Raw genomic sequence first — 12,804 nt, 5'->3', positions numbered from 1 at the left:
TGTGATTACTATCTAACCAATAGTCAGACTAATTTGATCGAAATCGTTTTAAATTTTAATCTTATTTTTTGATCGAAATCGTTTTAAATTTTAATCTTATTTTTTAAATTTTATTTATTGATGTAACACCGATAAATTACTTTTTTTTTTTTTCATGTGAGTCTCAATACAAACTTCTACATCAAGATTTTTTTTAAATATGAGTAAAAATGAGAATACACATACTTTTTGGGTTTTTAAAATTTGTTGAGAAATTTAATGTATAAAAAAAAAAGAGCATTAGCTAGCTGTAGAACATGAAGAGTAGACAGCTAGCGACGAACAGGGACAAAATTTTCATTGGATAAACGAAAGAAATTGGAGTCATAAAGCATCTCAAACTCTTTGCTTTTTCTTTTCAATAATTTTTTTTTTGGGTTCCGATATTAATTCAACAAGTCCTCTTTTTTCTTTCCTATCTCTTCGTCTTCTTCCTTGTTGTGTTTCATCTCATTTCTTTTATATACGCGTATCTGATGTGAAGTGGCACGAATATCTCGACTCTGGGCTCTCTGCCTCGGCTCCCCTTCTCCACATTTCTTTCCGCTACTCTTGTATGTCAGAATTCGGGATTGCCCTGTAGCCTGCAGGCAGAGAGCGAGCCGGCGAGAAAGACAAATCTTGGGCTCTTGGGTCTTCCCTGTTTGTCAGATATCGGGTGCCACAGGTACTTTCTTCTTGTCTTCTTCTTTTTTTCTTCTTTTTTTCTTGCTCGCTTTCTGTTTGTTTGCATGTCTGTGTTAAAATTGATTGTCTGGAGCTGTATTATTGGCTTTGTGTTCCATGATTTCGTGTCAGATCATTCCACTTGGCCATTGCAATGTGGCGCTTTGATGTCCTTTTCACATTTACTGACCCTTTTCTTTTTCTTGGATAAGTGTAATTGGGATTTTTTTAGTTTTGCCAAAGGGATATCATTTGGTTTGGATTTTCATAGAAAGATAAGTTTAATTAATTTATTTATATTCTGTGCATTGTGCAACTGGTTCTTGATTCTTCTGGTGTGATTGCTACACCTAAAAAGGGTAAGTATCCAATATCTTTACTCAATCTTGAAGAGATTCCATATGGGATAAGATAAAAAGGGACTGATTAGTCAACATTGATATTTTAAGCAATGGCAACTTTTTCTTTTAGTCCCTTCAGGTTATTGTTTTCATAGGTGCAAGTGCTCTGCTAGAGACTTTCCCTGATTGTGGTTTCTCTTTTGCATGATATCAATTAGGTGTTTGAAATGGACTGGTTTTTCTTATTTATTTGCCTGTTTTCAATGCCCTAGGAGGCAAAGAAGTATGGTCATCACTAGGACCACCAATTACATAAAGCTTTGGGCCCTTAACATGTGGAAAACAAAAGGGAAAGTGACAGGAAAAGTTCAATGCACTAATAGTACTATCAGATCACATGTTTGTATTAGTTTTTAATTGCCAGTTTTGACCATTTGATCTGGGGTTGTCCTCTGTTCTTCTTTAATGTTGATGCTCTTTCTATCTAGCATCTAATCTTCTAATGTTGTGGTTGCTCTTTCTGCACTCTTTGATTGAAGAAAGTAATTATTTCTGCTTACAAACTGAATCTCTCAAACAAGTTGAAGCATTGTACATATCAATATATCATATGGTTTACAGAATTTCCATCTTGAGCTAGGCAGATATTAAATTGCTGGATAAATTCAATTCTATGTTTGCTCTAATGTTCTTAGATGTTTACTAATTTTGCTGCATTTCTATATAAAACATCATTGTAGTGCATATTTTTGTTTTTGGTGAGCTGCTCTTTTTAGTTTTAAAACTCTGGCTCTTTCTTCTTTGTGGTCCACTCAATGTCTTATGTCAATTTGATGCCATTCTTGAAATTGCCAAGTGTTGGAATCCTTTCCTCCTATTTTATAGTATCATAGATTTATTGTTTGGTAAAGCTTAGTGATTTAGAAGTTGATTTGTTCATGTGCAGATAGGTAATAAAATTTGGGACCATGAAGCATAACGATGGGAAACCCACATCTCAACCAGAAAAAGGTTTCAGTGTAGTCGCCATGGCACTATTGTTTGTTGTGCTATGCAGTCTTTCATTCTATCTTGGTGGAATCTTCTGCTCTCAGGGGTGGAGATATGTAAATATGGATCTTGCTAAGGCCCTTGAGTATCCCAAGGAAGCTGCTGTTTGCCCGCTGCAAATAAACGCCACTTCCTTTGCAGAATGCAGTCCTGACTTGCAGGACTACACTCCATGCACAGATCCAAAGGTATATCTGTTTACTATTACCATGCTCTGAAGTTAATGTTTGTGGCTGAGGGTTGTTTTAATATAACGGTAGATATGGCTAAAGTATTGTTAACGTTGCAGAGGTGGAAAAGGTATCGCGGTCATCGATTATCTTTCTTGGAACGCCACTGCCCTCCAATATTTGAAAGAAAAGAATGCTTGATCCCTCCTCCCGAAGGCTATAAATTGTCAATCAGATGGCCAAAGAGTAAAAATGAATGTTGGTACAGGTAATGATTCTTGAACTTTGTTATCATAGAGCAGTCTTCTCTTAAAGCAATTTGACAGCTTTGGGTCCTTGTTTGAATTCCCATTCAAGACTAACGTGCCGTTTCAATCTTTGTCTCAGGAATGTTCCATTTGATTGGATTAATAAGCAAAAATCAAATCAGCATTGGCTGAGGAAAGAAGGTGAAAAGTTTTTTTTTCCTGGGGGAGGTACCATGTTTCCAAATGGTGTTAGCCATTATGTTGATTTGATGCAAAATCTGATTCCTGCTATGAAAGATGGGACAATTAGGACTGCCATTGATACCGGATGTGGGGTAAGTGCTCTTGGTTTTTTATCTTTCAAATTCTGTTACCTTACAATGCACTGAAACGGGTTACTTTTATTTTTTATTTTTAAAAAAATAAATGATCCATACATTTAAGAATAAAGAGCCATATGCTTGGCTAATCAATGGCATACCTAAGATACACTTAACAGAAGTAAAAAACAAAGTTCTCTATCTTTGATGATTTCTTAGCCTTTTTTGTTTTAAGAGATATTTTGCTTGAAGTTGGCTTGACAATTAAATGCTTTTTCATTAAACTTGTAGTAATTCTGTCTATTAAATCATTGAATTGGTGCATGGTGCATTTGTATTTGGGGCCAATGCGATATTTATTGCTAGTTATTTCATGATTTCTGGAAAGATTGTAATACTAGATGGCACCAAAGTACAGTTACTGAAAAGTTCAACCTTAATTTCATTTTTCCCTTGCTTTAACTCTGGTCAAGTATTGTATAACATTTTTTTAGAATAACTTTTTCCTGATAAATAAATAGGTTGCCAGCTGGGGAGGGGATTTGCTAGATCGTGGGATCCTAACAGTTTCTCTTGCACCAAGAGATAATCACCAGGCTCAAGTTCAGTTTGCATTGGAACGTGGAATACCTGCCATCTTGGGGATTCTTTCAACACATCGTCTTCCTTTCCCTTCAAGTTCTTTTGATATTGCGCATTGCTCAAGATGCCTGATTCCATGGACTGAATTTGGTAATTGATATATGACTAAGTTGATTCTTTCTTGCTTTTGATCGTGTCTTAAGTTATCGAATGAGTGTACTGAATTTAGTAAATGGTTAATACTTTACCCAAAAAACATTGGCAGTCACTCCTGAAGAACGTTTCTGCTAATTCTGGTCCCTATATAGATGTGTAATTCAATGGACTGAATTTTGTTACTTGATCAACCATTAATTTATTTACAATGCCTTCTTAATTTAGATACCTTTGACCAATTAAGATCTTATTCCTTTCAGGTGGACTTTACCTTTTTGAGATACATCGTATACTGCGCCCTGGAGGTTTCTGGATCCTCTCTGGTCCTCCTGTTAACTACGAGCATCGTTGGAGAGGATGGAACACCACTATTGAGGAGCAGAAATCAGATTACGAGAAACTGCAAGCATTGTTAACTTCGATATGTTTCAAGCCATACAACAAAAAGGGTGACATTGCTGTGTGGCAGAAATCATCTGACAACAGTTGCTATAAGAAGTTTGATACCCCGGGTACCTACCCTCCGAAATGTGATGATGGCACTGAACCGGATTCTGCATGGTACACGCCACTTCGTCCCTGTGTTGTTGTACCAAACCAAAAGGCCAATAAAGCAGCGTCGTTAAAATCCCTCCCCAAATGGCCACAAAGGTTGCATACTCCTCCAGGGCGTATTTCTAATGTTTATCGAGGAAGTGGTAGTTCGTTTAAACATGATGATAGCAAATGGAAGACCCGAGTGAAGCACTACAAGAAGCTGCTTCCCGCACTTGGAACTGATGAAATACGAAATGTGATGGACATGAACACAGCGTATGGAGGTTTTGCTGCTGCTCTCATTGACGATCCCCTCTGGGTAATGAACGTGGTTTCTTCTTACGGTGCAAATACACTTCCAGTGGTGTATGACCGAGGTCTTATTGGGACCCACCATGACTGGTATGCCACCAACACATTTTTGTCACTTGGTTCATTATTGTGTCGAAGCCATGCTTATGCATTTGATTGTTTTGTTCGCAGGTGTGAGGCTTTCTCCACATATCCTAGAACTTACGATCTCCTTCACCTTGATGGCCTGTTTACTGCTGAAAGTCATAGGTAAGGACATTATCAATATCAATTATCAAATACGTTCTTCCTTTTCTCGATTTTCTTTGTATGGCCCCAAAAAACGAAAAAAAATGTGGGGACTAAAGTAAGAACATTCCCTTTCTACTGTTATTTGTAAACCCCTCACTCGGATAACTATGCAGATGTGAAATGAAGTATGTTCTTCTAGAAATGGATCGCCTTTTGCGACCAAGTAAGTATGCAATAATTCAAGAATCCAGCTTTTACATAGATGCTATTGCGACCATAGCCAAGGGGATGAGATGGGACTGTCGCAAAGAAGACACAGAGAACGGCGGAGAAAAGGAAAAGATATTGATTTGCCAGAAGAAACTGTGGTATTCTTCTAAGAAGCAGAGTTGAAGAAGAAAGAACAAGACTGAAGTTCAGTTAACCTTGTAAGGGCTATACTGTTAAAAGATAGCAGAGCATAGGAAAATTGTTAGTCCTACACTGTACTGCTCATACAGAAATTTCTTGATCTCTACATATATAATTGGAATTCAAGAAATTAGCTTTACAACAGAATAATGATATGTTTAGGTAATCTCTGGTTATGCTATGATGATGGTATTGGGCTGTGGTTGTAAAGCTGTGATGTGTGAGACACCCCACCACTGTTTTTGATAATGTAAGTAGTTTGTTTCTATGGTTTTCATGAATGGAAATTTGCTACTTCATAGGATGCCACTTACCTAGATTTCTTGTCATTGCTATATCCAATCAATCCAATCATTATTTCATGGACCAGGCCCACACAGCTGTGCGAACAATGAATAAAATATATATTTTAACACATTAAAAGTGTATTATTTGAGGACTGAAAGTATATAATTTTGTGTATATCAAATAATGTATATTCAATACATAAATAATGTATTTTTAGTGTATTAAAAATGTACTTTTTATTCATGATCCGTAGAAAAATCTGATGACCTTCCTCACAACGTGACAAGATATCAATATTCTTTCAGCTTTTAAAATTATGAATGATTATTTCTGGCTTGTAACCTCCCCATGATGAGATTGCACCTAATAACCCCTAACTCTGAATAGATTTTATGCTTTTGAAAAGAAAAAGAAAAATCTATTCTTTAGAATATTAGTTAGGTCTTCTTCATTTCACAATCTTTAATTAGGGGTGTGCATTTGGTTGTTTCAATTATGGCATTTTTGTTTGTATATTGGTTTAACTGTTCCTATATAATTGACTACATAGGGTTTATTAGGGCTTTACTACTTTTTTTATGGGTTATAGAGTTAATACTTATTTTAGTTGTGATTTTGGAATTTATTGTATATTTTTATCATTTTATGTATTTTATAGTATTTTTACTTATTTTAGTTGTTTTGATAAAAAAAAAAATTATATAGTGCATTATAATTAAATAATTACAGTCTTATACAATGGCCTCGAATTCATGCAACAATTACAGTCTTATTTAATTGAAAAATTAAAAGAAAACAAACTATTACACGACAGACCATTATAATCTGATTAATCTCTCCATTTCTAGAATTAAAATGTTTAATTATCCTGAAAATGTGGAGTCACTCTTTTTATAATATTATTATCAACTTTGTCTAATACTATACAATTTATGCAGATGGAAAAGGTCTGCAAAAACAGAATGTTTTTGTAACAGCTTGCACTATTGTGTTTGGGGTGGCATTCCCCAGCTAAGACACCTCAGCTCCCACCACACACCAAATTGCCAAAAACAAATATTTGATTATATGTGGAGAATAATTTTTAAAGCAGCCCAATTTGAAGGTGGAATAATGGGCATTGGGATAAGATGAGTATTTTTTATCCCTTTTGTGTTCCCATTTCCTAACCGACTTCTATCTTGACCTAACCTCATTACATTATGTTCAAGCCTATTATGTATGTATATGTTATATATGTATGGCCATACTCTTTCCCATCATTTAATTTGCCTCACTTCATTCCATGGAGCTGGGAGAATTAAAATTCAAATAGAATCTTCTAATAATTTTTTAATGAAGAAATAGGATATTATATTGTTTAGTCTCTATCGGATAGTAAGGAACGTTGAGTTAGATACATATAATTGATATTTGCGGACTAGACTCTTTACAGTACTAATAGATGCCTAAAATTCTTTCAAACTTGTCTTACACCTACTGCATAAAGATTGCAAGGAAGGTATTTTTCTTGCATTCCTCGACAATATCTTTTATTGTAGTATCTATTCATTTATACTTTCTCAACCTGTTGAAGCATAAAGAGTTAATATTGCTTTCATTGAAGCTCGATTTCATGACCTCACATATGGGAGAGTCACTACATGTCATTTGGACACAAAGTACTTGGCAAAATACTAATAAATTTGTAAAGACTCTAAATCTGTAACTTTTAAAGACTAAGACGGAATAATTTTACATGAAATTAAATTTATAAAAATATAACTAAATACACCCTAATGTAATGTGGTAACTTTTTCATACATAAAAATACAAACCCCAATATTACGTTGAATTAAATATCTTTGATGCTTAAAGCAAACATCCACATATCCATCCATGGCCAATTGGCCATCATCATTATCATCACAAGATGAGAACAAAAGCGGCGGCTGAAAAACACGTATGTCCGTATATATATACTCTTTTTTTGTTTTGTTTTTTTTTTTTTTTTGTACGGGATTATGAATACGGAGTATTTGTCAGATACAAAGATAAATATACTCCGTAGTCACAAATATATATATAAATATAACAATACTATTATTTTTTTCACAATACCAATTTCGATAGAATACAATACTAGAAGATCTCCGGATTTCTTCTTCCGTGGCTCCCTTAGGTTATGCCGTTTACCCCTCAGGTTTCTCTCTCCCTCTCTCTCTATCTCTATTTTTATGTATCTTTCTATGGATTTGTGCCTGTCTGTGTGCGGATTTTGTGCTTTTCTTGTCGAATCTCTGCTTCTTGGATTTGGGGGATGAATTGGTTGTTTATCCAACCCCTGGGTCTATGCTTTTTATTATTTTCCTAATCACATGTTTCTTTTCCTTCTTTGATTGCTGTGCTTGTTGGGATTAATTTTGCTGTTTTAAACTCGGTTAAGGGTTTAACGTTTTGGTATTCAATCTTTTCTTTGATCTGCATTCTCAAGTTTCAATTTTTATTTCTGATATCTAATTTTCTTATTATGCTGATTTCGGGTTTGATAAATTGAATTGGTCTGCAGTATGGTAGAGAAAGATTCTTATTTTGTCAAATTGATATTTGGTTTTCAATTTTGTTGAATTCGTGGTGTTTTAATGGGGGGAATCATTCTAGGATTGGTTGGGAATGCATTCTTAGCTTTTTTCATTGCTTTTTTGAATTTTCATTTTATCTATGTTGTTTTGGGGAAGAACATGTTGCACCCATTGTTTATTGGGTTATTTCCTGCTGATTAGCTCAATAACTCGATTCTTGATATTTCAGATCTTGTTAGACTTCAATTCCAAGGGATTATTATTACTTAGGACATGGAGCAAATGTGCCTTTGGTCAAGCTGCTACAAGTATCAAGTTTTTTCATTCCAGGAAGTGCTTGATTGGCGGTTTCTCACCTTTGGAGATTTTCTTGTTTCCTTTGTCAATTGTACTTAGTGAGCAGTTTTCCTTGAATGATCTGCACACGAGGCCAAATGCAAATTCCTTCTAAGATAGGTGTTGGATGTTTTGTTAAATTTGTGAAGCAGCACCCCTTGTTATTATGTCAGTTGTGATTCTACTGTTAAGTGTTGAGTTCATCATCGTTTGAGGTATTGGTTAGTTTTATGTGTTTCCTGTTAACCATATTGTGTATTAGACATGATGATTCTTACATGTTATCTCTCTTTCGTCTCTATTGCAGGAAAAAAATTGAGAGCAAATAAATGATGTTTTTAAACATCATCAAGAATAGACTGCATACACTCTTGTTTAGTGTTGTAACTTCTTAGATGCATATTCTTCTCATTGTAAGGCACCTGTTAGGAGTGATCTGGTTCCCTTGACTGAAGAATCAGCAGCAACGTTGTCTAGTATATGTGAGGAGAGCCTGTTTTTCTGTTTAAGAAGCCACTATCAACCATATACTGAGTTGAAAATCAAACCTGTTTGATTGGGCTGCATTATGTTTTAGTTAGGCTGCGGGTGATTTCAAGATGATTAGCAGTCCTTGCCTGAACTTGTTTTCTCTACCCTGTGTTCCAAGTCACTGCTTTGAGGTCTTTGATGTGGCCATAAATAAGTTTGTGAAGCTCCTCCATCATAATCTTGCTGGATTTGGGTGCAAGACAATGCAAAATTAACAGTGGATTTTGTGGAACCAGCCAGGCTAGTCGTTATATATAATAGTCCTCTTTTCCAGGCATATCTATCAAAGGAAAAAAAAAACATACACGTCCTCTGTGTGTGTTTCCTTCTCCATCTCCAATTAATTGTGCTGTGTGCTGGTCAATTAAAAAAATGGATAGGTCAGTTGGTTCATAGTTTATACTTCTGCCATCAGTTCTATTTTTTTTGTGTTGTCTTGATTTAATTTACAACTGATGGCTTGGAGCAGGTACAAGATAATTAAGGAAGTTGGTAATGGTACTTTTGGAAGTGTGTGGCGAGCGCTCAATAATCAGACTGGTGAAGTGGTGTGTTATTTTGGTTTTAAAAAAAGTTGAGCATTTGGTTTTGTGTTTTCCCCTCTCAAGTTAACCTTGTGATTTGAACAGGTAGCAATAAAAAGAATGAAGAAGAAATATTCTTCATGGGAAGAATGTATGAACTTAAGAGAAGTGAAGGTACTATTCAATTCCTTTTTACTCCTAGCTTTTAGCCTTTTATTGGATTTTCCTTACATTGTAGACATAAATGACTCTAATTTTTCTTGGCAGTCTTTGAGGAGAATGAGCCATTCAAATATTGTGAAGCTAAGGGAAGTGATCAGGGAAAATGACATCTTATTTTTTGTGTTTGAATACATGGTAGGTGGCCATAAACAGTGTCTTTTTAATTTTGTTTAAAAGCACTTGTGTATTAATCTCTTTACCTTCTTCCAGGAGTGCAACCTATATCAGCTTATGAAAGACAGAGCAAAGCTTTTCTCAGAAAGTGAAGTGAAAAACTGGTGCTTCCAAGTATTTCAAGGTCTTGCATACATGCATCAACGGGGATATTTTCATCGTGACCTTAAACCAGGTAGTTATTTCAGTGGTTTGTTCACTTCATGATTTTGATAATGTGTGCGTGTATTATATAAAAAAAACTTATGTAACCGTGCTGTTGGAGCTGGTTAAACACTTGAACCAAGCTAGTACAGTTAGCTGTTGCACACATCCACATCACTTCAGTTTTTACTGGACCATGTTTTGGTTTTAACAGTTGAAGAAAACACATTACAGAAATAGTTACATCTTTGGCTTAGTTAATGCCCCATACAGTTTTTGTCAATAACTCTGACCCAGAATACTGTTTACTTGTGAGATTTATGCACTTTTACGGTGATTTATAATTTCCTTTGTTCTTTGTGCTTGTACTAATAAAGAACTTATTTATGTGCCAAGTTGTTGAGTGTGTTAGTGTTGGTTAGACCCTGTGAGGAATGGTTAAGAGAAATGGTACATGAATAGTTTGCCAACTCATCTACCATGCAATTTACAAGTTTCAGTATCTTTATCTTTTCTTCTTTGATTTGTTGCTTGAGTTCTACCACATCCAATGCGTTGTATGCAACTGTATATTTGTGGTAATGTCTGTGCTCATATAATTTTGGTGGTTGTGCAGAGAACTTATTGGTTTCAAAAGATGTCATTAAAATAGCTGATTTTGGTCTTGCTCGGGAGATTAATTCTGAACCACCATACACTGAATATGTTTCAACACGCTGGTGAGAATCTGCCCTTTATTTTTCTTAAAATAAATAATAATGCCTATTCTATTCATGTTGATAGTAAAGTGGAAGCTAAAATGTGGAACTGCAGGTATCGGGCCCCTGAAGTTCTTCTCCAGTCCCCATCATATGGCTGTGCTGTTGGTATGTATAAAATGAGAAATATGGTCGTTACCATTTAGAAAACAGTTTAGTCTCCTTTTCTTTTTCCCTCTGGTGTATGACTTTGTCTGTTCTGCTTCAGATATGTGGGCAATGGGTGCAATAATGGCGGAACTGTTTACTCTTCGCCCTCTATTTCCAGGCTCCAAGTAACTCCCTACTTTCTTACATATCCTGCTGCTATTTTTCTATTCATTGATGCTTTTATAGATTCTATCGTTCTTTGATGCAGTGAAGCAGATGAGATCTACAAAATTTGCTGTGTATTAGGGACCCCAACAGAGACCGAATGGCCCAATGGACTTGAACTTGCTAATGTCATTGGCTACCAGTTCCCAAAGGTGAGTTCTTCATCCTCGTTGAATCCCACTCCTAGGGTGTCCATGAGGTTCCTGAATGCGTATGCCGTGTGGTTATACAACGCAGGTTGTTGGTGTACATCTTTCTGCACTTATACCTTCTGCCAGTGAGGATGCAATTAATCTCATTACGGTGAGTTCTTCAATTTTTTCTGATGTTTGATGTCTCTATGATCTGAATTCCTAGTATTGGATCGGCATTTCAATCATTGTGCTCATAATTTATCCTCTTCATATGTTAATTTTCCCGCAGTCGCTTTGTTCATGGGATCCCAGCAAGAGGCCTACAGCTGTAGAAGTCCTTCAGCACCCTTTCTTTCAGGTGGCTCGTCGTTTCCTTTTCAGTGCCCTAGTTTGTTATTTTGTTTGTATTTAGCAACTACAGGTCGATAGGTGCAAGTATGGAATCAGTTAATGAATTAAATTATTAATTTGATTGTACTTTATATTGCAGAGTTGCTTCTATGTTCCGCCATCGCTACGCCCGAAGGCCTACCTCCCGAGAGCACATTCATCAGGTTGCTATACCACTGGGTTTACTACCGCTGGAACGAAGCCTTTATTGGAACAGAAATCCAAGAAATGGTCCTCGGGGACACTATCCAATTCTAGGTCCTATGGTGACTTCGGTTCTGCAAAGTCACATGTGCCCTTGAACGCAGGTAATGCGTAAAGAATGTTTGAACTGCTATTTTGAGCCCGATGAACTGATATTGTCATCCTTTAATGGATCTCTCTCTCCATATGAGAAAGATATTTTCTTCATTTGAACGCATAACGAATTGGTCAATCTGACATATTTTTCTTTTTATATAGGTGTAGAAAGAAAGTTGGAGACGAACTATCAAGTAGGTTTATTTTGGATTTCATCTTATTGGCAACAAATGGATAAACCTGGTCTTTGATCTGATTCCTTCTTTTCTTATTATCTGTACAGGATCCAAAGAAGCCTGTTAAGCCCCTCGAGGACTTTGTGAAACAACAACCGAAATATCTACCCCCTGCAAAGAAAGTTCAAAGTAAGTTGCATAGCACAAATGAAATTTACCGTCTTAATTTGTATCGAGTATGAAATCCAACTGAAATTAGGCATTAGTTCCTGGAACAACAATGCATTTGCCCCTTTAACGTCTAGCTTTGTTACTAATGACCCCTAAAATGGAGTAAATAATGCATCGTCGATTCACTTCCATTTCTATAATGACCGCACGATTATGTTGGAATTCACTTGGTGATATGCTTTCATCGACAGTGGCGAGTTCTACAGTGAAGCCTCATGGAGTCTCGAATGCAAACGAGAAGTTGGCGAACATAACTGTTCCTTCTGGCAGACCGACTTTCAAACAACCATTACCTCAACCTATGAAGGCTGGAGGATGGCACGGGCCACCTGCTATGCTCCTCAATTCCCAAGATATGCTTCCGGGAAGAACTTACTCGAGGAAAGTGGCGGGATGAAGGAAGAAGAATAAACAAGAATCACTATATTTGCTCGCATGTTTTCTGGCGCAATTTATGTTATTATGTTGTTGTAGTGCCTGGCTATGTTCGGGTGTGACTGTGAACCCTTTTTCTGTTTCTGTTTTTGTTTTATAATGGTTTTACCAACGTTGGTTGTTCCCTGCCATGTTTTACCATGACAGTGTTAATAAATTCTGGTTGAAGTTAATAAAATACTTTTGCCTGCCAAATTCTGGTTAAAAGTGTTGTAAGAAAAG

At 36.1% G+C, this 12,804-nt stretch overlaps 2 protein-coding genes across 4 annotated transcripts; both read left to right on the top strand.

The window, feature by feature from the left end:
- Positions 1-392: 392 nt before the first annotated feature.
- Positions 393-5,372, top strand: LOC116022451 (probable methyltransferase PMT20). Of its 3 annotated transcripts, none has more exons than XM_031263176.1 (8): positions 393-706; positions 1,997-2,284; positions 2,386-2,534; positions 2,654-2,849; positions 3,356-3,566; positions 3,833-4,511; positions 4,593-4,670; positions 4,826-5,372. In XM_031263176.1, the coding sequence occupies exons 2-8, from the start codon at positions 2,015-2,017 to the stop codon at positions 5,043-5,045; spliced, it is 1,803 nt and encodes a 600-aa protein (XP_031119036.1). In that variant the 5' UTR covers positions 393-706; positions 1,997-2,014; the 3' UTR covers positions 5,046-5,372. The 3 variants fall into 3 exon arrangements, with proteins under 3 accessions (XP_031119036.1, XP_031119034.1, XP_031119035.1); XM_031263174.1 differs by having other exon boundaries at positions 1,993-2,284; XM_031263175.1 differs by lacking the exon at positions 393-706 and adding an exon at positions 1,475-1,588 and having other exon boundaries at positions 1,993-2,284.
- A 2,028-nt stretch (positions 5,373-7,400) lies between these two features.
- LOC116022291 (cyclin-dependent kinase F-4-like) lies at positions 7,401-12,777 on the top strand. The gene is made up of 17 exons (XM_031262927.1): positions 7,401-7,533; positions 8,142-8,463; positions 8,556-9,159; positions 9,249-9,327; positions 9,409-9,477; positions 9,571-9,660; positions 9,736-9,874; positions 10,460-10,562; positions 10,657-10,709; positions 10,810-10,876; positions 10,960-11,068; positions 11,154-11,219; positions 11,340-11,408; positions 11,541-11,748; positions 11,903-11,934; positions 12,024-12,105; positions 12,339-12,777. Exons 3-17 carry the CDS (start codon positions 9,152-9,154, stop codon positions 12,542-12,544), a joined length of 1,380 nt encoding a protein of 459 aa, XP_031118787.1. The 5' UTR covers positions 7,401-7,533; positions 8,142-8,463; positions 8,556-9,151; the 3' UTR covers positions 12,545-12,777.
- The last annotated feature ends 27 nt before the right edge of the window (positions 12,778-12,804 follow it).

This window comes from Ipomoea triloba, chromosome 6, assembly GCF_003576645.1.
Source record: "Ipomoea triloba cultivar NCNSP0323 chromosome 6, ASM357664v1".
Taxonomy (NCBI): domain Eukaryota; kingdom Viridiplantae; phylum Streptophyta; class Magnoliopsida; order Solanales; family Convolvulaceae; genus Ipomoea; species Ipomoea triloba.
Note: the sequence above shows the minus strand (reverse complement) of the source record. Positions and strands in the feature narration are given on the sequence as shown.